Source organism: Vidua chalybeata, chromosome 22, assembly GCF_026979565.1.
Source record: "Vidua chalybeata isolate OUT-0048 chromosome 22, bVidCha1 merged haplotype, whole genome shotgun sequence".
NCBI classification, from domain to species: Eukaryota; Metazoa; Chordata; class Aves; order Passeriformes; family Viduidae; genus Vidua; species Vidua chalybeata.
Window position 1 is genome coordinate 6242802 of NC_071551.1, and position 25353 is coordinate 6268154.

General features: G+C 47.1%; 3 protein-coding genes across 15 annotated transcripts; 2 read left to right on the forward strand and 1 right to left on the reverse strand.

Moving 5' to 3' along the window:
* Nucleotides 1–1361: 1361 nt before the first annotated feature.
* TMEM88B (transmembrane protein 88B) lies at nt 1362–9535 on the reverse strand. Of its 5 annotated transcripts, XM_053962703.1 has the most exons (4): nt 2853–3100; nt 2302–2770; nt 1960–2219; nt 1362–1877 (listed from the first exon to the last, which is right to left on the reverse strand). In XM_053962703.1, exons 1-4 carry the CDS (start codon nt 2999–3001, stop codon nt 1427–1429), a joined length of 1329 nt encoding a protein of 442 aa, XP_053818678.1. In that variant the 5' UTR covers nt 3002–3100; the 3' UTR covers nt 1362–1426. The 5 variants fall into 5 exon arrangements, 4 of the variants coding, with proteins under 4 accessions (XP_053818678.1, XP_053818679.1, XP_053818677.1 ...); XM_053962704.1 differs by adding exons at nt 6312–7601; nt 8615–9535 and having other exon boundaries at nt 1362–3381; XM_053962702.1 differs by having other exon boundaries at nt 1960–2301; nt 2432–3100.
* Nucleotides 9536–10174: 639 nt separating this feature from the next.
* MRPL20 (mitochondrial ribosomal protein L20) lies at nt 10175–14637 on the forward strand. The gene is made up of 4 exons (XM_053962729.1): nt 10175–10984; nt 12062–12172; nt 13071–13148; nt 14057–14637. The coding sequence occupies exons 1-4, from the start codon at nt 10898–10900 to the stop codon at nt 14231–14233; spliced, it is 453 nt and encodes a 150-aa protein (XP_053818704.1). The 5' UTR covers nt 10175–10897; the 3' UTR covers nt 14234–14637.
* A 954-nt stretch (nt 14638–15591) lies between these two features.
* On the forward strand, nt 15592–24756 carry CCNL2 (cyclin L2). 9 transcript variants are annotated; one of them, XM_053962685.1, is made up of 11 exons: nt 15592–15884; nt 16697–16771; nt 17043–17152; nt 17435–17555; nt 18679–18743; nt 21551–21650; nt 21739–21843; nt 22055–22196; nt 22894–23011; nt 23094–23186; nt 24327–24756. In XM_053962685.1, exons 1-11 carry the CDS (start codon nt 15615–15617, stop codon nt 24685–24687), a joined length of 1560 nt encoding a protein of 519 aa, XP_053818660.1. In that variant the 5' UTR covers nt 15592–15614; the 3' UTR covers nt 24688–24756. The 9 variants fall into 9 exon arrangements, with proteins under 9 accessions (XP_053818660.1, XP_053818661.1, XP_053818662.1 ...); XM_053962686.1 differs by lacking the exon at nt 15592–15884 and adding an exon at nt 16027–16305; XM_053962687.1 differs by lacking the exon at nt 15592–15884 and adding an exon at nt 16028–16261.
* Nucleotides 24757–25353: the final 597 nt, after the last annotated feature.

Genomic DNA, 25353 nt, shown 5'->3' on the forward strand with positions numbered 1-25353 from the left:
ACTGAAGGGCCCGGGATGAGCTGGGGAGCAGCAGCACATCCTCTCATGGTATGTGCAGCAGGTTCCAGCTTCCTTTCCCCTGGCCTCCCTCGGAGCAGGAACGGAGCATCCTTCCCATAAATTCTCTGTTGTCCTTGGCTCTGGAAGATGCTCTTCCTGATCTCAGCTCAGCCTGACAGATGGTTTGTGTTTGCAGCACCCCCAGCTGAGTGTTCCAACAGCTGAAGGCGTCTGATAACCACTGAGGCACCTTCCTGTGCTTCACCTGGACCAGCCAGTGACAGGGCAGCACAAATAACAAACACGGACCTGACCAAAGGAAATGTGTTTTAGTGTCTTCTGAGGTGCCTCAGAACCAGGTCAGGGCCGTGGCTCTGACCGTGGAGATCTTGCAGGAGAATTAAATCCACACACTGTTGAACTTTAAAAAAAAAAAAAAAAAATAAACCAGTGAAAATAAATTTCTCTCTGTCCTCCCTGCTGTGCTCTGGGCTGGTTTGGGAGCTGCCAGGACAAAGCCCTGCCTGTGGGAATGAAGAGGAGGCAGAGCCAGGGATCCCCCACATCTGTGGCACAGTCCCTGCCTGGCACACGGGCCCTGCAGGCTGGCACAGCTGCCTCAGGACCTGATCCAAGGCTCAGGATATGGCTCTGTGCTCTCCACAGGAAATTTAGGATCAAGCCAGCTTCGCCTCGGAGCTGCAGCACTGCTGGGATGTCTGGCTGGGGCTCTGCCCCTGCCAGGACAGCCTGAGGGGCACCTGGGCTGTCTGCTCTGCTGCTGGCACTGCAAGTAAATTCATTTCCCCTTCGTTATTAAAATACTCTGAGAAGTGAAATACCAAATGAAATACAATTTTGCTTTACTGGGGAGGCTGTAGCAAATAACTCTGGGTTTCTTTGCAGGGACAGCAGCGGGGAGGGTTCATTACAATACCTGCCAGGCTCAAGAGTGTTTTCCTTTCCAAAGCAGTTGGATTAAACCACAGGTGAGCAAAAGGAACAGCAGCTCATATCAAATATCTGTACCCAGTGAGCAGACACTGCCCTCAGGCAAAACCTTGTTATCCTCTAGCACGATCTCCTTGCCTGCAACAGAACTTTCTTGTTTTTCTTCAGTCTTGTCAGAAAATGTCAACTCGTTTTCCTCCTTTTTTTTTTCCCTCCAGTTCACTTCCCCCTGTAGCCACCCTTGGTTATTCCTCTGGGTGGTATCGGGGCCACACAGGGCAAATAGCAGGAAAAATCAATCCTCAGAAAGGGAACAAAAATTCCATTTTACCCTACAGTGCTACCAGGTGGAGAACAAGAGGTGGTTCTGCTGCAGCCAGGGCTAAGACAGAGCAAACTCCTCCAGGGGGGATTGGGCACAAACTTTATTTCTCCAGAAAACTGGGAAAGGTTCTAAAGGGCAGACCAAATGGTTCTAAAGGGGACAGCAGCCAGTGATGAGCAGGAACAACACCAACAAACAACAGCAAAAACAACACCAGAGAGGATTTGGGAGGATGAAGCTGCCCTGCCCTCCCCATACCTGTCCCACACTATGTTTCCAGATTTTTGGGATAAACCACGGGGTGATTTGGAAGGATGGAAGGATTTGGAAGGATGAAGCTGCCCTGCCCATCCCACACCTGTCCCACGTTGTGTTTCCACTCCATTGCAGATTTTTGGGATAAACCACAGGGTGATTTGGAAGGATTTTGAAGGATTTGGAAGGATTTGGGAGGATGAAGCTGCCCTGCCTTCTCCACACCTCTCCCACACTATGTTTTCGCTCCATTGCAGATTTTTGGGTAAAATCATAGGGTTTATTTGGAAGGATGGAAGGATTTGGAAGGATTTGGAAGGATGAAGCTGCCCTGCCCTCCCCATACCTGTCCCACGCTGTGTTTCCAGATTTTTGGGATAAACCATGGGGTGATTTGGAAGGATGAAGCTGCCCTGCCCATCCCACACCTGTCCCACGCTGTGTTTCCACTCCATTGCAGGTTTTTGGGATAAACCACAGGGTGATTTGGAAGGATGGAAGGATTTGGAAGGATTTGGAAGGATTTGGAAGGATGAAGCTGCCCTGCCCATCCCACACCTGTCCCACGCTGTGTTTCCACTCCATTGCAGATTTTTGGGATAAACCACAGGGTGATTTGGAAGGATGGAAGGATTTGGAAGGATTTGGAAGGATTTGGAAGGATGAAGCTGCCCTGCCCTCCCCATACCTGTCCCACACTATGTTTCCAGATTTTTGGGATAAACCATGGGGTGATTTGGAAGGATGAAGCTGCCCTGCCCATCCCACACCTGTCCCACGCTGTGTTTCCACTCCATTGCAGATTTTTGGGATAAACCACAGGGTGATTTGGAAGGATGGAAGGATTTGGAAGGATTTGGAAGGATTTGGAAGGATGAAGCTGCCCTGCCCTCCCCATACCTGTCCCACACTATGTTTCCAGATTTTTGGGATAAACCACAGGGTGATTTGGAAGGATGGAAGGATTTGGAAGGATTTGGGAGGATGAAGCTGCCCTGCCCTCCCCATATCTGTCCCACGCTGTGTTTCCAGATTTTTGGGATAAACCACGGGGTGAATTGGAAGGATTGAAGGATTTGGAAGGATGAAGCTGCCCTGCCTTGTCCACACCTCTCCCACACTATGTTTTCACTCCATTGCAGATTTTTGGGAAAAATCACAGGGTTTATTTGGAAGGATGGAAGGATGGAAGGTTTCAGAAGGATTTGGAAGGATGAAGCTGCCCTGCCCTCCCCATACCTGTCCCACGCTGTGTTTCCAGATTTTTGGGATAAACCACGGGGTGATTTGGAAGGATGAAGCTGCCCTGCCCATCCCACACCTGTCCCATGCTGTGCTTCCACTCCATTGCAGGTTTTTGGGATAAACCACAGGGTGATTTGGAAGGATTTGGAAGGATTTGGAAGGATCTGGGAGGATGAAGCTGCCCTGCCCATCCCACACCTGTCCCACGCCGTGTTTCCACTCCATTGCAGATTTTTGGGATAAACCACGGGGTGGCCTGGCTGAGCAGCAGCAGCTCTGCAGGGAGGGCTGAGGATGAGGACGGGGCACAGGGAGGGGACACTGCTGGTGCTGCAGGGTCACACCCAGGCCTTGAGCTGGGTGCCCCAGCCCCTGGCACAGCACGGAGCCCCCTCCCCGCGGCGGCACCAGCGGCCCCCCTTGTACAGGGCCAGGCTGTAGGGCTGGAAGCACACCAGGAGCTGCAGGCGCCGTGCCAGGCTGCAGTAAATGGCCATGGCCACCACCAGCAGTGGGGACATGATGACAAAGCCCAGGATGATGAGGGCAGAGGAGCTGTTGTCGTCCAGGATGCTCTTGCAGTAGCGGGCAGAGGAGTGCAGCACCTGTGGGGAGAGAGAGGCACAACCAGGATCATTAAATTGGAAAAGAGCTCCAGTGAGTGACCTTATCCCTCTCCACAGCTCCCTGAGAGGTGGCTGTGGCCAGCTGGGGTTGGGCTCTTTCTCCAGGAACTGACAGAACAGAGGACACAATCTTAAGCTGCACCAAGGGAAATACAGGTTGGTTATCAGGAAAAAGTTTTTTACAGAAAGGGTGATAAAGATTTTTACAGAAAGGGGTGATAAAGTTTTTTACAGAAAGGGTGATGAAGTTTTTTATGGAAAGGGTGATAAAGTTCTCCCTGCCCAGGGAGGTGGTGCAGTCACCATCCCTGGGTGTGTTTAACAAAGCCTGGATGTGGCTCTGGGTGCCAGGGTTGAGTTGAGGTGCTGGGGCTGGGTTGGACTCGATGGGTTTGAAGGTCTCTTCCAACCTGGGATTCTGTGAATTCTGTGAAAAGTCCCAGCTCTGCCCGGGCCACCCCTGTCATGTACCCTGGTGCTGACAGCCAAAACACCCTTGAGTTTCCGATGTTTTCATGGAAAAAGAAAACTTTTTTTTTTTTTTGCTGCCTCTCTCAGAGCTGAGTGATCTTCAGGTACACTCTGTGACTGATAGCACATCTTAATCAAGCTTTCAATGATCCCTGGGAGACAAGAGCACTGCACACTGATCCTGGAGCAGGAAACACTCGTCTTTATTCAATTATCCAACAGCATTTGATAGGCACAAACCAAATCCAAAAACCTCATGGTGCTACATCGGTGTGGGTGGCACAACACTGGGAATAATAAAGAAATTTTTTTTAATTATATATATAGTTTTTATAAAAATATGTTATAAATTTCTATTAAATATATACATTTATATTTTATATAATTAAAAATAAATAGAAAATATATTTATAAATATATACATATGTAAATAAAAATAAATAGAAATATGGAAATCTGTTCCATTCTGCAGACAGATGCCGGTCATTCTGTGGCTCTCCAGACCCCTTGGTGTTCTGCTCTCTGTGTATCTTGTTTTGGTCTTTAAAAGTGTTAAGTTTTCTTTTATTTTTTTTGAAAGTTTGGAAGTTCTCATCAAACTTTTTAACCTTCTGGTAATGTTTACATATTTGGGAGTCAGAGTTCCCACACAATTTCCTGGATAAATAGAATAATTTACATATTTCTCTGTGGGCAGAGAGAAATGATTGATTGATTGATCTTTGGAGCAGTGTGGTTGGAGAGGTGGCAATTCCATCAATCCACGGTCACCTTTGGAATTCTAGAAATACCAGATTTTCGAGTAAAACTGGCTCTTTTCTCTTTTGAACTCACCAAGCTTCTGTGTGCTCATTTTGTGTCCAATAGCAACATGTGTACACTCATTTCTGCCTGAAAAACCTGCCAGGGAGGACCACTTGCAAAGAAAACCTCTGGGGGCCTGCCTGAGTGGTTTGAAACCCTCCTTCCACGCAGAGCTGAGCCGGGCACTCGCTTGTTCTGCGCCCCAAATGCTGCAGGCAGCCTCAGCGTCCCCAGACTTTGTTCTTTTCTCCTTTCAGCAGTGAAAGAAACGCAACCCATCAAGCTAAAAACCAACAATAAATCCATCGAATGGAGCTGCAGTGCAGAAATCAGCCTCTGGCTGCTGGAAAGCTCAAAGGCAGCCACAATCCCTTGCTATGATTGCATTAAAGGAAAGGCTGAGTTTAAAAGACTCCTCAGAGCTTCCAGCAGCTCAGGGGCTTTCACTTCTGGACCACTTGGCTGCACTCAAAAAACATCCTGCATCTCCTCAAAGCCTTTGAGTGCTGCTGTTGGGCACGAAATGAGCACACAGGAGCTTGGTAAGGTCAAAAGAGAAAAAGACTCAGTTTTATTCAAACATCTGGTATTTATAGAATCCCAAAGGTGACCGTGGATTGATGGAATTGCCACCTCTCCAACCACACTGCTCCAAAGATCAATCAATTATTTCTTTCCACCCACAGAGAAATATGTAAATTAATCTATTTATCCATGAAATTGTGTGGGAACTGTGACTCTTAAATATATAAACACTATCAGAAGGCTAAAGAAGTTTTATGAGAACTTTCAAACTTTCAAAAGAACTATAAAAGAAAACATAACACTTTGAAAAATCAGGGCAACATTTGGGTGTAAGTGCAAAGGAGAACTTGAGGTTTTCCAAGGTGAGGGAAGCTGGAAGGGGCAGTTCTGGGAGGTTTTTTTTCCCATTTTCAGTCCAATTTGCAGGCCCTGTTTATGGCTTATGAAAAAGGCACATTGAGCTGGTCTAAGAGCCCATGCCTGCAAGGAAAACAGGGAATTGCTTTTTCACATCCACCCTTGGTCCAGTGATCCCAAAAATGTTTAAAGGAATATACCAAGAAGGGGTTTGTAAGTAAGGAAGTGATGCAATGCAGAGGGCAGCAAAAAGAGTCTGGATGGACAAAGGAGGCTCATTTTTGGTGTGAGGAATGCACAGAATGTTTGGGAACAGGAATGCTAGATTGGCACGAGAAGGGGATTATATATTCTGTCAGATTTGACTAATCCTATCATTAGGCAGGCCCTAATGGATCTTAAACTCACTTAAACAGAAAGCAGCAAACCCTACCAGAGCCCAGGCAGGACTCTGAGCTCTGGAGCTCAGGTTGGCAGTTCTCAGTGACAAAAAATCCCAGGGAAGAGAGAAATATTGTGAAATTAAAATGCAAGCAGCAACTCCATCGGGGCAGGGAGCGTGTTCACCTCACCTGGCACTTCCATGGGGACACAGCTTCATCGCCCAATTTCCCACCATGCCTGTCCTTGTCAGCCCAGACTATTCACACAGGGAAAAATCTGTTTCCTCAGGGAAACAGAGCCAAAACCTGGGGAGTCTGGGCTCAAAGGAACCCTCAGGTGTGGCCCTGCCCTTGAGGAGTGGCACTTACCTGGGAGTGGCACTGGAAGCCAAAGTAAACCACCACGATGGTAGGAAGCAGCACGACGGTGAAAATAACAAACATCAGGAGCAAATTCAGGAGGAAGACCAGGGAGTTCATGGTTCCTATCACCAGGGTCCAGGCCAGGCAGCACCAGGGGCTGCGGGGCTCCCTGGGAAGGAGCTGGTCATCCATGTCATACGGGGGGAGCCCAGGGATCATCCGGGACTTTTCCGACAGGATTTCTGCTCCAAAGTCCTCAGGGTGCTGGCCAGACATCCTCCAGGAAGATCCACCAACCCACGCTCTTATCCAAAAGTATTTCCTTGCTTTTGGTCTAACAGAGCTGGGAAGGAGCTTGCAAAGGCTTCTTCTGCCTCTTCCACATGTGGCCAGGAGCCCTTAACCAGAGATCATCGTGGAGCAAGCAAGGAAAGCTCTCCTTGGGCCCCCTGCTCTCCCAGGACCTGCTCAGCACAGTTTGCTTCCTTCAGGTGCTTTTCCCAGCCTCAGTCCCAAAGCAGATCTCCTGGAAGTTTGGCACTAATTTCTATTTTGGTTTAGAATCCAGAGTCCTACAGAATTTGCTGTTGTTTTTCCCAGGATTACGATCCCAAGAGGTCCCAGAGGGTTGCTGTGGTAGCTGTGATGGGCTGCTCAGTGGGCTTTGGTATCCCCCTCCACCTTGGAGCTCAGCTGGGTGTTCAGGATGTCAGGCTTAGGTTCAGGATATCAGGCTCAGGTGCTCAGAATATCAGGCTTAGATGTTCAGGATGTCAGGCTTAGGTGTTCATCAGATCAGGCTTAGGTATTCAGAATATCAGGTCTGGGTGTTGAGAATATCAGGTTTAGGCACCCACAGGCAGTTCCTTGTCTTCAGATCAGCTTTCTGTGCTCTTCACCCTGTACCCAAGCAAATATTCCTGCCCAGGTCTCATCCAAACGAGGTGAGCAGTGAAGAGGAAGGACAGGAGCTGTTTCCCAGCCTCTGGAGTCCTGCTGCCCGCCCCGTGCAGCAGAGATGGGAGCAGTGTGTGGTGGTGTCACTGCTCTCAGCTGCAGCCACTCACACCCAGCAGTGTGGTCCCTTCTGAGCTCAGCTTTGCAAGGCTGCTGTGTTTACAGAACAGCCTCAGTGCTCTCTGTGCTGGCCAATCCTCCACATCTGCCTCCCCACGGATGGGATTTAACACGCAGCACCCGAGAGCCACGCTCCAGCCATCCATCAAGGGTCAAGATGGTCCCTCTCCTCTCCAACTTTAATTATTCTGCCTCTGATTCATTTTCTAAAATTCCTCTCTAGATTAAAAAAAAAAAAAAACACAAAACAAAAACAAAAAAAACCACCTTAGAGGAATTGATAATAATCACTGTATTCCTCAGAAATCAGCTGTCCCCTGCAGTCATCTGTTATTGTTTGCAGAACATATTGATACTCCCATAGAGGAGGCACAGCAATTATCAGTTATTTCATCTACCTCATAAGATCAATATTATTGAAGAATTTCAGTGCCATCTCCATGCCTGTGTAGCCTCCAAGATACAGTGGCGGTAATAAGACACAGATATTAAAAAATGCAGAGAGAAACAACCTCTAAGGCAGACAGCAGAGTGTGACAAGTCCATTTCCATCGTGTTCCTTCCCTGCACTCTCGGGCTGGGATGGCTCCCAGGGGAGTTTGCAGGGCAGCAGCCTCCACCCGAGCTGCAAAATGTGAAATCTCTTCTCGGATCTGTCCAGACATCCCGAGGGAAATAACTGCTGGATCCATCCTGTTTTCAGTGCTGCACAGGCCACAGACAGTGTTAATAATAAAATCTGAAGCTGTGCAGGAAACCATAAATGTGACAAGTGGCAGGGAGCTCTGAGAGTCTCAGCGGTTGCTCTGCCTGTCTAAATTCTGTTTAGATTTAAAGACATAATATTTTTCAAATTTGATTTATGCCTTCAAAGTGGAAAAAAGGACGAGTCATACAAACAGAAGGAACCCAACCCAAAACTATAGGAAGAGAAATCAATTTTAGGCTTAAACCATGGAAAAATGAACTCGGTGCTGGGCAACTAAAAATCCTACAGCTGCTTTTACCATCTGCTGGTGATGGCCCAGGGGTGTGGTGAAACACAACTTAAGCATTCATAAAAGTGCCATAAATTCTAAGAAGCTTTGCTAAATCCAGTGAAACTTTTCAAAGTTCTTTTGCTGTCATGAAAATGCATTTTAACCTTTTCAGGGAGGTCTGAAAATTGTGTGTTGTACACTTATTTTCTACTGGTTCTTGTAATAACCAAGCGAACTTTGTGTCAGACAAACCTCAGCGATATGAAGAAAGATTTCTCTCTAATTCCCTGAAATTTCCACATTCTTGACAAGGACTTTCCCAGAAGTGGGGAAGATCTTGATGATGGAGCAGTTTATAACAGGAGCATGATTGCTTTGAGACGCTGGAAGTGGTGATGATTAAAAAGCATCAGAAAAATCCATCAGTTCTCTGACGCCAAGGACTGCTGCTCCCATGGAATCATTTTCTGGCAGCACCATCTTGTGGTTTGCTGCAGTTCATAAATTTTCAATTTATGTCTCTTATTCTCTAACCCTAACCCTTAGAGGATGCTGTAAGGCTTGTTATCCACTATGGAATCCTTCCAGCCACTGGAAACAACACCAGATCATCTCACACTGGTGGCTGGAGCACTGCTGGGGATACACAAAATCCCAAATCCCTCACTGAGCTGTGGGGACGCACACTCCAAGCAGCCCAGCTCCTTTTTACAGGGAGTTTTGGTACAACACCAGCACACCGTGTGTGCCTGCTCCCAGCTGAGCTGTGGGTTTGGGCTGGTTTGGGTCACACCTCAGGCAGGTGGTGAGGGTGCCGTGGTCGCTTGAGAGGGCTGGGATCGGATAAAGGTTCTTCACCCAGAGGGTGAAGGTTTCTGGTGACCTGAGGAAATGGTTGGAGCTGTGTCAGGGGAGGTTTAGGTTGGATTTTGGGAAAGGTTCTTCCCCCCAGATGGCTCTGGGGCACTGACCAGGCTCCTCAGGGAACAGGCACAGCTCCAGGAGGGTTTGGATAACACTCCCAGGGATGCAGAGAGTGGGATTTTGGGGTGTCTGTGCAGGGCCAGGGGCTGGACTGATGATCCCGGTGGGTCCTTTCCAGCTCAGGATATTCCATGATTCCACGGCTGTCCTCAGGCTGGGGCAGGGGATGCCCAGCACAGGGAAAAGCCACTGTGCTCTGAGAGAGGAGCTGGGGGAGGCAGAAAGGCCGGGGAAGGACCGGGAAAAGGCCGGGGAAGGACCGGGAAAAGGGCTGGGGACAGCAGAAGGACTGGAGGAAAGGCAAGGGGAAGATGGGGAGAAGGGGAAGAACTGGAGGAAGAGCTGGGAAAACGACCGGGAAGGATCAGGAGAAGGACCGGTGGAACGACCGGAGGAAGAACCGGGGGAAAGGCTGGAGGAAGGACCAGAGAAAGGACAGGGGGAAAGGCTGGAGGAAGGACCGGAGGAAGGAACGGGGGAAAGGCTGGAGGAAGGACCGGAGAAAGGACAGGGGGAAAGGCTGGAGGAAGGACCGGAGAAAGGACAGGGGGAAAGGCTGGAGGAAGGACCGGAGAAAGGAACGGGGGAAAGGCTGGAGGAAGGACCGGAGAAAGGACAGGGGGAAAGGCTGGAGGAAGGACCGGAGAAAGGACAGGGGGAAAGGCTGGAGGAAGGACCGGAGAAAGGAACGGGGGAAAGGCTGGAGGAAGGACCGGAGAAAGGACAGGGGGAAAGGCTGGAGGAAGGACCGGAGAAAGGACAGGGGGAAAGGCTGGAGGAAGGACCGGAGGGAGGACTAGAGGAGGGACCGGGAAGGCTCAGGGGAAGGATCAGAAGAAGAAGCAGGGGAAGGACCGGAGGAAGAACCGGGGGAAAGACCGGGAAGGCTCGAGGGAAGGACCGGGAAAAGGATCAGAGGAAGGACCGGAGGAAGGACTGGAGAAAGGACCGGGAAGGCTGGGGGGCAGGACCAGAGGAAGCAGCGGGAGAGCTCGGGGGCAGGATCAGAGGAAGAACTGAGAGAAGGTCCTAAGGAAGCTCCGGGAAGGTTCGGGGGCAGGATCACAGGAGGAACCGGGGAAAGGTCTTAAGGAAGCTCCGCAAGGCTCGGGGGCAGGATCACAGGAGGAACCGGGGGAAGGTCTTAAGGAAGCTACTCAAGGCTCGGGGGCAGGATCAGAGGAAGCCCGGCGAGGCTCGGGGGCAGGATCAGAGCAAGCCCGGCGAGGCTCGGGGGCAGGAGCAGAGGAAGCAGCGGGGGAAGGTCCGAAGGAAGCCCGGCGAGGCTCGGGGGCAGGAGCAGAGGAGGGCCCGGCAGGCAGTAGCAGAGGAAGCCCGGCGAGGCTCGGGGGCAGGAGCAGAGGAAGCAGCGGGCGAAGGTCCGAAGGAAGCGCGGCGAGGCTCGGGGACAGGAGCAGAGGAAGCAGCGGGGGAAGGTCTGAAGGAAGCGCGGCGAGGCTCGGGGACAGGATCAGAGGAAGCAGCGGGCGAAGGTCCGAAGGAAGCGCGGCGAGGCTCGGGTGCCGCCCCGGAAGGCGCCGTGCCGCAGCCATGGTGGTGCTGAGCGCGGCGCGCTGGGTGCGCAGCCGCCTCTCGGATCGCTTCTGGAGGGTGCAGGAGGTGCTCAAGTACGCGCGGGTGAGTGCGGGATGCCCGCATCCCCCCGTGCCGGCGCTGCCGGGTGCCCCGGGGGTGCCCCCGGATCCCTGGCAGTGCCCCAGGCTGGACGGGGCTTGGCGCAGCGGGAGGGGTCCGTGCTGGTGGGCTGGGTGGGCACGGAGGTTCCTTTTCCACCCAGCCCATTCTGCGCTTTTCTCGTGCCGTGAAGCGATCTGCGTTTCGTGAAACGCAGCGTGCTGGTTGTGCGTCCTTCTTGAGTGTTTTTTCTTTCTTTGTTTTACTGGGCAAAGAAGCTGGGAAGAAAATTAACCTTGTTCTCTGTAGGAATTGCCTTTAGTGCATCACAACAGTTCTCAAGCGCGTTTTGAATTTTTTTTTGCATTTTGGATTTCTGCTGGGATCCAAGCTGCCGTGCCGAGGTTAGGGATGAACCTTTCTCAAGGGCATCCTAGGTAGTACATCTTGCTGTAATAATGAGATAGAGAAAGTTGAAGGAAGTGAGAATATTTTGGTTTTGTAGCACCTAAGCTGCCCACACTACCAGTTATTCCTGGTGCAGCACTGGCCACTTTCTCCTGTGTTGTGTTAGATGGATGTCAGAAAACAAATTTAATTCTTTTTTTCTGTTTTTGACAAGTCAGAGGCTCATGCCCCATCCCTGTGTTCATACAGACAGAGGGGAGCTCAGGAAGGAGAATAAATGTGTGGATTCAGTGTTGGGTGAAAGCACTGCCCGTGATTTTGTGATTGCCTTTCCCACAGAACCACAGCCCAAAGTGAGGCCTGGTTTTGCCTCTGCTGAACTGAGATTTTTTTCCCCACCCTGCTCCAACTCCTCATCTTCAGGTTTTCCATGATAAAAACTACATTTCCATGATATTATATTCCATATCATATTATATCCCATATATTCCCACGGTAAAAAAAATACAAGGAAAGAATATTTTCATTATGTGCCAGCTGAAGGCTTAGGGGGTGCTTGTGAAGGGTTCAGTGATCCTTGTTATGGAGAGCTGTGAATGCAAATGAGCTTTATTAGTGTTATATCTTTAAATTTAATTGAAGAAGACCATTCTGGGGTTTTTTTTTTTGCAGCATTTTCGTGGCAGGAAGAACCGCTGCTACAAGCTGGCAGTGAGGAGCGTCCGCAGGGCTTTCGTGAAGTCCACCAAGGCCAGGAGGGAGAAGAAGAGATTCCTCAGAGCGGTAAAGAGCAAAATGTTGGGTGGAAACATCAAAATGGGAGCAAGGCAGAAGTGAAACAGCTGCTTTTCTTACTCTGAGGGGTTTAAAAACAACCCCCCCCAGAGTTTCTGGGTGAAAAGTAGGAGTTTAAAGCAGCATTTTCTTGTGGGTCCCTTCCAGCTCAGGATATACCATGTTATATTTAATGTTATTTAATGTTATATTTAATAAGTTATATTTAACGTTATATTTAATAAGTTATATTTAATGTTATATTTAATAAGTGTTATATTTAATAAGTTTTAAAACAACCCCCCCAGAGTTTCTGGGTGAAAAGTAGGAGTTTAAAGCAGCATTTTCTTGTGGGTCCCTTCCAGCTCAGGATATCCCATTTTGTATTTAATGTTATATTTAATAAGTTATATTTAATAATTATATTTAATGTTATTTAATGTTATATTTAATAAGTTATATTTAATGTTATATTTAATAAGTGTTATATTTAATAAATTTTAAAACAACCCCCCCAGAGTTTCTGGGTGAAAAGTAGGAGTTTAAAGCAGCATTTTCTTGTGGGTCCCTTCCAGCTCAGGATATCCCATATTATATTTAATGTTATATTTAATAAGTTACATTTAATAAGTTATATTTAATAATTATATTGAATGTTATATTTAATAAGTTATATTTAATGTTATATTTAATACGTTTAAAAACAACCCCCCCAGAGTTTCTGGGTGAAAAGTAGGAGTTTAAAGCAGCCTTTTCTCGTGGGTCCCTTCCAGCTCAGGATATCCCATGTTATATTTAATGTTATTTAATGTTATATTTAATAAGTGTGAGCAGACAAGCGTGGCAAAGGGTTTATTTTAAAGTATTTTATCACGCAATATATTGATTTTTTTTTTTACACCTTCAGCTCTGGATCACAAGGATTGAAGCAGCTTCCCTTGAACATGGTTTGAAGTACCCAGCCTTCATAAGCAACCTGGTCAAGGTAAGGATGTGGTTTGGAGGATAATTACTTACTAATTAGAGTGATGAAAGTCTTGTGAAAGCAGTTTCATCCACTTCAGGAACTAAGTTGTGCCCTAAACTATTTCTCTTCCCTGTATGGATTACTCCCTTTTATCCTGGTGAACATTGTGGCTCTACCTCATGTTCTGCCCCCAAAACTTAGGAATGAGACTTCTAAAATGCTTTTTTTTTTGTGGGCATTCAGTGACAGCTGCTTTTCCTTTTACTTGAAGAGATTTAAAAATACAAAGCTTGTGTTAGCAAAAAACCCAAAAACCTAAGAAATCCTTATTCTTTTCACTATAACTGTGATTTGGTGAGCCTGCAGAATGCAGAAGCTTGGTGCTGTTGTCCCTTGTTTTTAAAACATGCTGGGAATTTGTTTCGATTTGGTGATTCTGTTTTAATTTGTTTGAGCTGAAACAGATGCCATGGATTCACCTGGAACAGCGTGGCTTTGAGCAAAATTGGGGATTTTTTTTCAGTTCTTGGTTTCTGCCTGAAAAACTTTAGAGAAAGGCAGGAAATAATTTTTACATGGTGGGTTAATGAGACATCCATGGCCAGGGAGTGTCTGACAGGCTTTTAGCAGCTCCAAATTGCACAGGGTAGAAAAAAGTTAATCTGCTTTAAGACCTCAGGTCTTAAGCCTTAAGAGTGTTTAATGGTACTTAATGAAGGGCGTTTATATAAACAGTAAAGAATGTTAATTATATTTAATAAAGTGTTCATTATATTTAATAAAATAAACAAATGTAATTTTATTTAATAATAAAATTTTCTTATATTTAATAAAATCTATTTAATTTAAATATATTAAAACTAAGCATTGCAGTGTCATTCCTAAAAATCACAGTCCTCAACCAACAATTTTTTTCTTGCCTTTAGTCCCAGGTGGAGCTGAACAGGAAAGTTCTGGCAGACTTGGCTATTTATGAGCCAAAAACATTCAAGTCCCTGGCAGCTTTAGCCCAGAGGAGGAGACAGGAAGGGTTCCTGGCTGCCCTGGGAGATGGAAAAGAACCAGAGGGGATATTTTCACGTATTGTGCACCACCACTATTGATATCAGAGTCTGTGTGCATGTTTTAGAAGCAGGGATTGTGAAGCAAACCTGTCGTGGGACTGCTGCTGAAATGGAAAATGTGGAACAAATCCTCTGAGGATCGCGTGGGTGAAGCTTCTCCTTGATGGCTTTTTCCCTGTGTTGTTGTCACTGAAACCTGTTAAATTAAAAGCACACTTCAAGGTTAGCAGTCAGGCCATACAGTGACTTAATAGTTTGGTTTGTTTTTTTTTTTTGGTAACTGCTCCTAGGAAAAAGACTTAATTTGTGTGGTGAATTCAGAACGGGGAGAACGCAGCTGGGATGGGGGGAAATGTTGACCCTCACAGGTGAAGCCTGGGTGTTAAGGACACACATAGTTTATACTTTTAAGGATTTAATAAAGACATTTTTATTGCAAACTCCTATGGGGAAACAATTTGTGTTAATTTTGGCACTTCACAGGGAAAATACAGCCGGGGGATGGAGGAAGGGCAGGATGTTGAACCTCACACACGGCCCCTGTGTTAAGGACACACATAAGAACTTATAAAAGTAATTTTTTGGAAATTGCTGTGGAGAAACAATTTTTGAGGTGAGTTCTGGCGCTGCACAGCAAAAATATAGTCCAGAGTGTGAGCCCTCAGACATGAGCCCCGACAGCCCCTAGGTGAAGGACAAACATAGCCTGTTCTGTTAAGGACTTAATACTAAACATATTTTTGTTGGTAACTGCTACAGGGAAACGTTTTGTGTGGCGAAATTCTAGCGCTGCAAGGGGAAAACCCAACCAGGCTGGGGAGCGGCGTTTCGGCCCTCACACGTGAACCTCTGCAAGTTAAGGACACGCACAGCGTGATTTTTAACGGAGTTAACAAAGATATTTAACTCGATGAGTGCATAGTGTAGTTTTTTAGGGAGTAAACAAAGATATTTAACTCGGTGAGTGCATAGTGTAGTTTTTTAGGGAGTAAACAAAGATATTTAACTCGGTGAGCGCATAGTGTGTTTTTTTAAGGAGTAAACAAAGATATTTAACTCGGTGAGCGCATAGTGTGGTTTTTTAAGGAGTTAACAAAGATCTTTAACTCGGTGAGCATAGTGTGGTTTTTTAGGGAGTAAACAAAGATATTTAACTCGGTGAGCGCTGTGTTCCAGCCCCCTCACGCCCGTCCCGGGGCGGGTCCGGCTCTGAGGGCTCTGAGGGCGCCGCGGCCCCGCCCTGTCCGGATTCCCGGCCGCTGCGTCACCGCGCCGCGCGCGGCCCGGGCGGCGTCGTGCGTCACGGCCTCTCAGCCAATCAGCGGCCGCGGCCCCGCCGCGCTCCACCAATCGGCGTGGGGCGGATGCTGGTGGGGGAAGGAGAAGGAGCGCGGAGCCAGCGAGGCGGCGGCGGCACAAAATGGCGGCGGCGGCGGGAGGCGGCGGCCCCGCGGGCCCTCAGGCGGCCGGTGCGGCTCCCGCGCCGGTACCGGGTCCCGGCGCGGTGCTGATCGGCGACCGGCTGTATTCGGGCGTGCTGATTACGCTGGAGAACTGCCTGCTGCCCGAGCACACGCTGCGCTTCACGCCGTCCATGAGCAGCGGCCTGGACCCCGACACCGAGACCGAGCTGCGCGTCACCGGCTGCGAGCTCATCCAGGCGGCCGGGATCCTGCTGCGGCTGCCGCAGGTGGGGCTGGGCGCGGGCAGGGAGCGGGCTAGAACTCAGCCGGGCGCTTCTTTGTGCGGGCCTCGATCTCCCGGTTACCGGCCGGGGAGGCCCCGGGGCCGGGCCGCAGTTACCGGCCGGGCAAGGCCGCGGGGCCGCCCGCTGCTCGGGGGTCGTTCCGGGCCTTCCCCGGCCGCCGGCTGCCGGAAGCGGGTGATGTCAGCGCCTTCCTGCGCCGCCCCCGCGGGAGGATTGTGCAAAGACGGATTTCTTAAGGCTCCCGTGGAGCCGCGGTGACCTCGGGGAGGTTTTGTTTCCCCGGAGAACTTCAGGCCGAACAGCCTCGTTGCTCTCTGAGCGTAAAACTTTCCAGCTACCGAGCCTTAGCATATTCAAATGTATGCAAATCATGACGCGATTACGAGCCTTAGCATATTCAAATGTATGCAAATCATGACGCGATTAGATTGCTCCTCACTTTCCACGCCCAAAAAGCAATTTTTTTTTTCTGACGTAGTTTTAATAACTTTGAACTTTATTGGCTTTTTGGATTTTTTTTTTCTTGTTGTTTATTATTCACTTAATGACTTTGAGCGTATTTTCGCATTTTTTATAAAATAAAATTGGGATTTTCTGTCTGTATTTGACTTGTAAGCAGTATTTAAAGCATTGATAATGTCTTGGACAACTTAATTACTTCAGTAGCAATTCTAGTTTTCTTTAGATACCATTAAACTTCCTCCCATGCTTAGTTAATCTTCTGAGTCTTAAACCTATTAAAACTTCTCTTTGGTGGTTTTGTTCATGGCTGTTGTGATTATCTCTTTTTTTAGGTGGCTATGGCTACAGGACAGGTGTTGTTCCAGCGGTTTTTTTATACCAAGTCTTTTGTGAAGCATTCCATGGAGGTAAGAAGGCATTAAATGACATTTGTTGCCATGTTTATCTTCTGATCTCTCTTGGCAAGTTGTTATCTGAGATGTGATCAGTGTTAGGAACTACTCTGGGGATTATAGATATAGAGAAACATGATTTTACAAAGCTATTTAATAGTGGTTTTTGTCAAATATTTCATGTTTTTTTGTTTTGCCGCGTTTTTTTTTTCTCTCCTTAAGCTGTTGTAAGAGCTCAATTCCTGAACTGGGAACAAAATATTATATAAAATATTATGTTTTTCAGCATGTGTCCATGGCCTGTGTCCATCTGGCATCCAAAATTGAGGAAGCTCCCAGACGCATTCGGGACGTGATCAATGTGTTCCATCGCCTCAGACACCTGAGGGAGAAAAAGTAAGCTGAGAATCCAGAATAATCTGAATTATCTGTGTTGTGTTTAAATTATTAAACTTCACAACAGCATCATTGCCTTTTTCATCAATCAGGGAGTATTTCGAAGTGATCTCATGAAAGACATGTGTCTCATTTCAAAGTGATCTCATGAGCTGACCTGTTTTAATAATAAATATTTTTCATTTTATAAATAATGATTTTTTTAAAAAATACTTTTACACACCTCAGCCTGAGTTTCCTTAAGGGTTAAGATCATCTTGTGAGTTTGACCTTGTCTTGCAGAAAACCTGTGCCTCTAATATTGGATCAAGAATACGTGAACTTGAAGAATCAAATAATTAAGGCAGAAAGAAGAGTGTTGAAGGAGTTGGGATTTTGTGTTCACGTGAAGCACCCTCACAAGGTTGGTACTTTATAAATTCACTACATAACCAATGTTTCACGTCCTGTAAAGCTCTGAGGAGGCTGCCTGGAAGCTCTGTGGACTGCTCATGCTGATCAGTGAATTCAGTGAGATTAGTTTCTTACCATCCTGATGTTTTCTTTCTCATTTAAGAGACTCTTACTAATTGGTCTCGTATCACTGCTGAGTGACGGCGAGGTGGATGCAGGTGCTCAGTATTCCTGGAAGGCAAATTGGATCAGTAGGTAGCTTTGGTGGTGGAAAAACATCACCTGAACTTAGATCTCCCAAGCAGGGAGGAATTTGGAGGCCTGGGGTTGTCATGGTCACTCCTGCTGGGAACGTGCTGAGGTATTAAAGTTCTGTGAGCCAGTTTAGTGTTTGGGGTGTGTTAAAACCACGCTCAGGCTTGGCTAGAACTGAGGCAAGGCTCAGTATAAAAGTAACAAATGTCAGAGGGGATGCTACTTGAAAGATACAATTGCCTCAAGTGCCTTAACTGGTAAAAGATCTTCTATTTCTGTGCCAACACAATTTGAGATTTGCTCTTTTCTCCTCTAAAAAACTCCTGTTCAGAGCTGCCTTTCTGAGCTTCTTGACATTCAGAATTTCCTTTTGTCACCCACCCCAGAGGGCAGCTGTGGTTTGTTAATTGGGGTGAATTCTGCCATTATTCTTCCTCTCTGCAGCCTTGTTTTCCTTCCAAACCAAAGGAAAACCTCTCAGAACTGAACAAACCATGGCACAGCGTTAGGTCTGTTCTCTGCCAACTTCCCTCACTGCTGATTGCAGGCAGCAGCTTTTTCTCCCCAGGCTGCAGCTAAAAAAGGATTTGTGAGGTTTGTAGGAGAACAGAATCGATCCACAAAAATCCCTAAATCAAAACCAATCCACAAAATCCCTCGATCAAGCCCAGGTGGAGACAAGGCCTGGCTGAGTAGCAGGACGGAAGGGCTCGGAAGGTCAGAGCTGGTGTGGATAAACACTGGGGATGGTGCAAACACTTCATGTGGAGTGTTTTAGGCCTTGAAAGAGGATCACAGATGCCTCATGGATGTCCCTCTGAAATAAGCAGGTGGCTCTCCAGATGCTTGTTAATAACTCAATAACCCATATCTTCCAGATAATCGTTATGTACCTTCAGGTATTAGAATGTGAACGTAACCAACACCTGGTCCAGACCTCATGGTAAGTTGATTTTCTTTGTTCTAAGAGACCAGAAGGGGCAGTAGCAGAAATATGTCACTTGAGGCACTGGGCAGCATTGCTCAGCAGTGCTTGGGGCCACCCCAGACAGCTCCACTGTCCTTGGTGTGCCCCAAACTACTTCCCAAATGTTGAGCGGCCTCTTAAGTTCGAGGCACTGTTTTAATGGTAAGGTAGCTTTCCACCCTGACTTCTCACTTCCCTCCTCTCTGCTCTCACTTTCCAGCTGAAGGGAAAAGGTTGGGTGGGTTTAGAGTTGTTCCCTTGGGGTCTTCTTCAGGGAAAACTTGGGTGTAATTCAAGTCTGTTCCCAGTGCTGGGAAATGGCTTTTCCCAGGGCCTGAGCTTGATTTCAGGTGTATCTAGACCTCAGCACAGATCAATTTCTTTTAGCTGTGTGGATAATGCAAGATGTCAGCTTCTGAGACTGGATAGATGGATAGCCTGGATTCATACTTGCCAAGAAATGTTCTCTGCATTATTGCTCTCGTTTAATAAATATTTGCTCGGGGGTGGGAAGCTTCTGTAAAATTCCACATCTTAAACTTTACCAAATAATGCTTTTATAAACCATAATGCTTTTTTAACAATACCAATGGTCTAAAAAAAAAAAAAAACAACAAAAAAACCACCTTTAGTGAATCCAAAGACCATATTTCTGCTGACTGAACTGTCTGGTACTGTGACCTGTGTGTAGAGAACCAGTTTTGACTTTTCTTTTCTGTACTCTTTTGATCAAAGGGTAGCCTCTGAGGGTAAGTGACTAAGACTTCTCCTCTGCTGCCCATGGTGCAGGGATAGCTGCCGTCTTCAGTCAACCCAAAGCTCTCCAAAGAGAAGGCTGGCTCTAGACAGGTGGTATATACATGATAGTAGAGTAACTGGCCAACTGCTTCTTGTGCTTATATTTATTATTTTTTTTTCTTACTCTGCATTTTTTGATTGTTTGTATATTTGATAACCTGAGAGCGTTGAAGTTCTGAAATTTTATTTTATTTTAATGTTCTATTTCTCTTTAACTGTTATAATCTGGTGTGTTTCTTATATGATAAAGCGAATTAAGGTGGGGTTTAAATCTTTAAAAGGGATGAATTAACAACAAAAAAAATGAATAGTTTGAAAGATACAATTATCTCAAATGTTTAAATGAAAAAACTAGTACGTGTGTGAAGCTTGGACACAAGATGTGATATTTAGAGACACTTCCCAGAAGCATTGCATGGAGCAGTGGAATGGGAGTTCTGGACTGCCAGGAATCTGCTGGTTATGGAGGGAGGGAATTACCCCAGTTGAGAAAGGGGTCAGATGTTACAATAACACATCTTTGTGCTCGTGTTTGTTACTTCCAGTACCCAAAAACTGGTGGGTATCCAGTATAGCTGGTTTTTTGAAATGTGCATTTTTACAACATTACCTTTTTCTTAAGCTATTGTGACAAGGATTCATTTCCTCCTGTGTCTGACTGAGCCCACAGGGCAGATGTGCAGAGGCCAAACTTGGAAGCTGGCATGGTTCTCAATTTGGCAAATCAGAAAAAAAAAGCTTCCAAATGTTCCAAGCCACCCTTTCCTTTATCACTCCTTTGGCCAAAAGGTTTGTGCTCTCTTTGTAGTGAGACAAGAGCAGGTTTAGAAGTTCCTTTCTCCCAGAAAGATGAGCTGATGGCCAATGTTGCTTTTTTGAGGGCAGCAGTTGCTGTTTGTGTAAACAAGAATTGAGGACAGCTGGGGCAGGTGGGAGTTGGAAACTCCTGGGATTCCAATCCCTGCTCTCTGTCCTTGTAAACATTGCAGGTGCCTGGCCTGTGGTCTCTGCTTTGGATATCTTGGGGTCAGTGAATCCTTGTATACTGGGTACCCACATGGTTAATTATTACCTTAAAGTATTATTTTAAGGACTTTTATTATGTCTGGATTTAGTTTCTCTCCATCTGATACTTTATTGACATATGTGCTCCCAAGTCTAGATCTTCTAAAGCACATCAGCTGACAGATTCACAGGAATTTGCTTTGTGTATTTAAGATTTAACAGCATAATGCTTCATTGTACTGACTGGAATATGTGCAATATTTTACAGTTTTCTCATTCTGTGAATATTCATTTTAAGCAACCTTACTGAAATGGGACAATTTGGAAACCTTATTTCATGTGCCAAAGAGGAGATCTGCCTGAGTACTGACTGTTCTCCTGAACTGATGTTCCCAAACACCCTGATTTCTCCTATGGCTGACTTTTTGCATCAAAAAGAATTCTCTTCTGGATGGAAACGGACCCTTAAATGCCACTGGAAGTTGACCTGTGCTGAAGAGGACTGCATTTCATGGGAGAACTGCTCCAGGAGCTGCAGCTTTTGCCAGACACCTGGTTCTGCCCTATTGCAGGGGAACATGTGAACCTAAAAATTCTATAACTGAGTATTTCTGAGCACACTGTATGTTGTCTTGATGAAAATAACTTGTTTATTGCATGAGAGCAGGCCAGTAGAGATCCAGCAGCAAAAGTGAAGTTAAAATTGGTTCTCTTCTCACTGAATTTTCAGCAGTCAGACTTTGTTTCTGTCACACGTCCCTCCCCTTGAGGGATTTATTTTAGTTATTTCTTTTATTTTTGTTTTAGTAAAATCATTCAGCTTCTCTTTAGATTTACAGGAATATAATGTTGAAGTCTAGTAACTGAATGCAGAAAGAAATAGCCCTTGTAGAAGTAAAACCAAGTCAAAAACCCAAAAAAAAAAAGAACCCCAGAGAGCTTTGCAGTGCCTTGCAACCTCCTGCTCTCCTGTTTTTCAGGAACTACATGAACGACAGCCTGAGAACAGATGTCTTTGTGAGGTTCCAGCCAGAAAGCATTGCCTGTGCCTGCATTTACCTGGCAGCCAGGACACTGGAGGTGAGCCACAGTGCCATGGATTTGGGGTTTTTTCCAAGCCCTTTCAACAGGAGGAGAAATCTGAGCTTTGTCTCTCTCTCCCTTTCAGATCCCACTTCCAAATCGCCCACATTGGTTTTTACTGTTCGGAGCAACTGAGGAAGAAATTCAAGAAATCTGCTTAAAAATCTTGCAGCTCTACACAAGGAAAAAGGTTTGGTTCTTTTTCATGTTGGGAGCCCTCAGTGAAGGCTGCAGCTCAGAGCAGGAGCTGGAAAATTTGAGGCTGTTTAAAACCACAGCTGCAAGCCTGGAAGTGAACAAAGAGCAGTCACTGTCTGGGACTCCTTGGATTTTCATTCCCCTCCCTGGGAGTGGGTAGCCAGGAAATTCAGTTCTCACAAGCAGTGTTCCTGTGTTCACAGGTGGATTTATCTGATCTGGAAAGTAAAATAGAAAAGAAGAAATTGGCTATTGAAGAGGCAAAAGCACAAGCTAAAGGTCTGGTACCTGAGGGAGTTCCAAGCTTGGATAACACATCGGGATTTTCCCCTATCCCAAAAAATGGTAAATAGTGGATAACTCATTTTTAATAACTCTTTCACATCTTTCATGTATATTTACCCTTTTGGGAAGCATTTACAAGTGTGGTTTGGAGTTTGTTGGGGATTTTTTTTAAGATGGCTTCTAGCACTACTCAACTGGCAGGGTTTGAATAACACTGTGACTTTGTGATTTCTTGAATCAGATAAAAGCTAAAATCAAATTAGTCTGAAATTAAGACTAGTTTAAACCTATATAGACCAGAGACTTGCTTTCATGTGGATTTGGCAATAAGCTCAAATCCTTGCCACTGGCATGTTATGCTGAAGCAGAGGTGCCCTGGCAGGGGTAACATTTTGGGATGCTGGGTGAGGAATTTGTTGGTTAAATTTTCCAGTCTGGTGCAGGTCTCACCTAGAGCACCACGTTCACCCAAACAAACTTCTTCCCCAGTTTACCTTTCAAGCAATGCTGAATAATTGGCAAGGAAAGGAGGGTGGTTTTCTGCCTTTTCTTGCAGCTGCCTCAATACTTTGGCAGGAACGTTTCAGATGAATTTCTGCCTTCTGTGAACTTGTTGAGATCTGCTTGTGGGTGGCTGTGTGTGCACACATGTGCAGAGCCCAGCTGTGCAGCTCTGGTTGGTGCAGACATGGGGTGAGGGGAGCCTCAGGTCCTTTCAGGTACTTTCCAAAGAGGTAACAAAGGCTTCTTCTTGCAGAGTCTCCAAAAGAGGTTAAAGGAAATAAACCTTCACCGCTACCTGTGCAGGCCATGAAGAATGCTAAAAGGAAAACAGAGGGAGCCAAGAGAACCAGCTCCAACAGCCCAGTGAATGGGTAAGGTTTTATGAGGAAGCAGCTGATTTTTCTCCCATCAGTATTTGAAATAAAATAACTGAGTGCTCCTTGTCTCTGGCAGTGTCCAGAAAGGAAGAGAGAGCAGAAGTCGAAGTGGAAGCAGAGATCAGAGTTACTCAAGGTCACCATCGAGGTCTGCATCCCCTAAGCACAGGTAGGGTGTGCTCCCAGTCCCTCCCAGTTTGGTTTCCCAGTGCCAGCTTGGATAGATCAGCACCAAGAGGCTGAGGCTGAGCAGTGTGTGCTGCTCGTTGAACTCCAGAGTAGCTCCAGCTGTGGGTGTTCACAGTATTCCTGTCACTGGAGTTCCTAAAAATCAGTGTTTTTCCAGTAGCCAGATGGAAGTTTAGGATACAAGATGAGTTCTCGTGGGAGAACAGCAAAATGCAGCATGAAGTTCTTAAAATTCAAAATGCAGAATGGCGTTCTTAAAATCCAAAATAACTGCAGAGTGAAGTTTTTAAAATTTCCAAAAACCTGCAGAACACAGTTCTTAAAATTCCAAATAACCAGCAGAATGCAGTTCTTAAAATCCAAAATGCCTGCAGAATGCAGTTCTTAAAATTCAAAAAGCCTGCAGAATGTAGTTCTTAAAATTCAAAAAACCTGCAGAATGTAGTTCTTAAAATCCAAAATAACCAGCAGAATGCAGTTCTTAAAATTCCAAAAACCTGTAGAATGAAGTTCTTAAAATTCCTAAAAACCTGAGAACACTGTTCTTAAAATCCAAAATAACCAGCAGAATGCAGTTCTTAAAATCCAAAATAATCAGCAGAATGCAGTTCTTAAAATTTCCAAAATGCCTGCAAAATGCAGTTCTTAAAATTTCCAAAATGCCTGCAGAATGCAGTTCTTAAAATTCCCAAAAACCTGCAGAATGAAGTTCTTAAAATCCAAATAACCAGCGGAATGCAGTTCTTAAAATCCAAAATAACCAGCAGAATGAAGTTCTTAAAATCCAAAATAACCAGCAGAATACAGTTCTTAAAATTCAAAAAACCTGCAGAATGTAATTCTTAAAATTCCAAATAACCAGCAGAACGCAGTTCTTAAAATTCCAAAAACCTGCAGAATGCAGTTCTTAAAATTCCCAAAAACCTGAGAACACTGTTCTTAAAATCCAAAATAACCAGCAGAATGCAGTTCTTAAAATTCCCAAAAACCTGCAGAATGAAGTTCTTAAAATCCAAAATAACCAGCAGAATGAAGTTCTTAAAACCCAAACTGAGAGCAAAATGCAGCATGAAGTTCTTAGGACCCCAGAACAGCACGTCTGCTCTCTTCTCCTCGGCAGGAAAAGCGAGAGTTACTCCACGTCCAGCGGCTCCAAGTCGCACAGCCGCTCGCGGAGCCGCAGCGATTCCCCCCCGAGGCAGTTCAACCACAGCTCCTCGGCCTACAAGGGCTCCAAGGTGCGGAGCTACAAGAAATCCAAGGACTACAGCAAATACTCGGCGCACAAGGCGCGCAAGTCGCGCTCGCGCAGCTCGTCCCGCTCGCGCAGCCGCTCCCGCGAGCGCTCCGACCACTCGGGCAAGTACAAGAAGAAGAGCCACTACTACCGCAACCACCGGCACGAGCGCTCCCGCTCCTACGAGCGCGCCGGGCACCGCTACGAGCGCGAGCACCCCGGGCACAGCCGGCACCGCCGGTGAGCCCCGGGCTGCCCCCCGGGGGGGATCGGCGCTGCTGAGCCCCCAGAGCTGCTCCCGGGGGGGATCGGCGCTGCTCCCGGGGGGGAGTTGGCACTGCTGAGCCCCCAGAGCTGCTCCCGGGGGGGATCGGCGCTGCTGAGCCCCCAGAGCTGCTCCCGGGGGGAGTTGGCACTGCTGAGCCTGGCTGGGGCTGCTCCCGGGGGGATTCCTGCTGGTGAGCCTGCCTGGGGCTGCTCCCTGGGGGGATTCCTGCTGGTGAGCCTGCCTGGGGCTGCTCCCGGGGGGATTCCTGCTGGTGAGCCTGCCTGGGGCTGCTCCCTGGGGGGATTCCTGCTGGTGAGCCTGGCTGGGGCTGCTCCCGGGGGGATTCCTGCTGGTGAGCCTGGCTGGGGCTGCTCCCGGGGGGATTCCTGCTGGTGAGCCTGGCTGGGGCTGCTCCCGGGGGGATTCCTGCTGGTGAGCCCTGCTGGGGCTGCTCCCTGGGGGAATTGTCACTGCTGAGCCCTGCTGGGGCTGCTTCCCAAGGGAATTCCTGGCAGTGAGCCCCCAGAGCTGGTCCCAGGGGGTTTGGCACTGCCGAGCCCTGCTGGGGCTGCTCCCAAGGGAATTCCTGCCAGTGAGCCCCCAGGGCTGCTCCTGGGGGGGATTGGCACTGGTGAGCCCGGC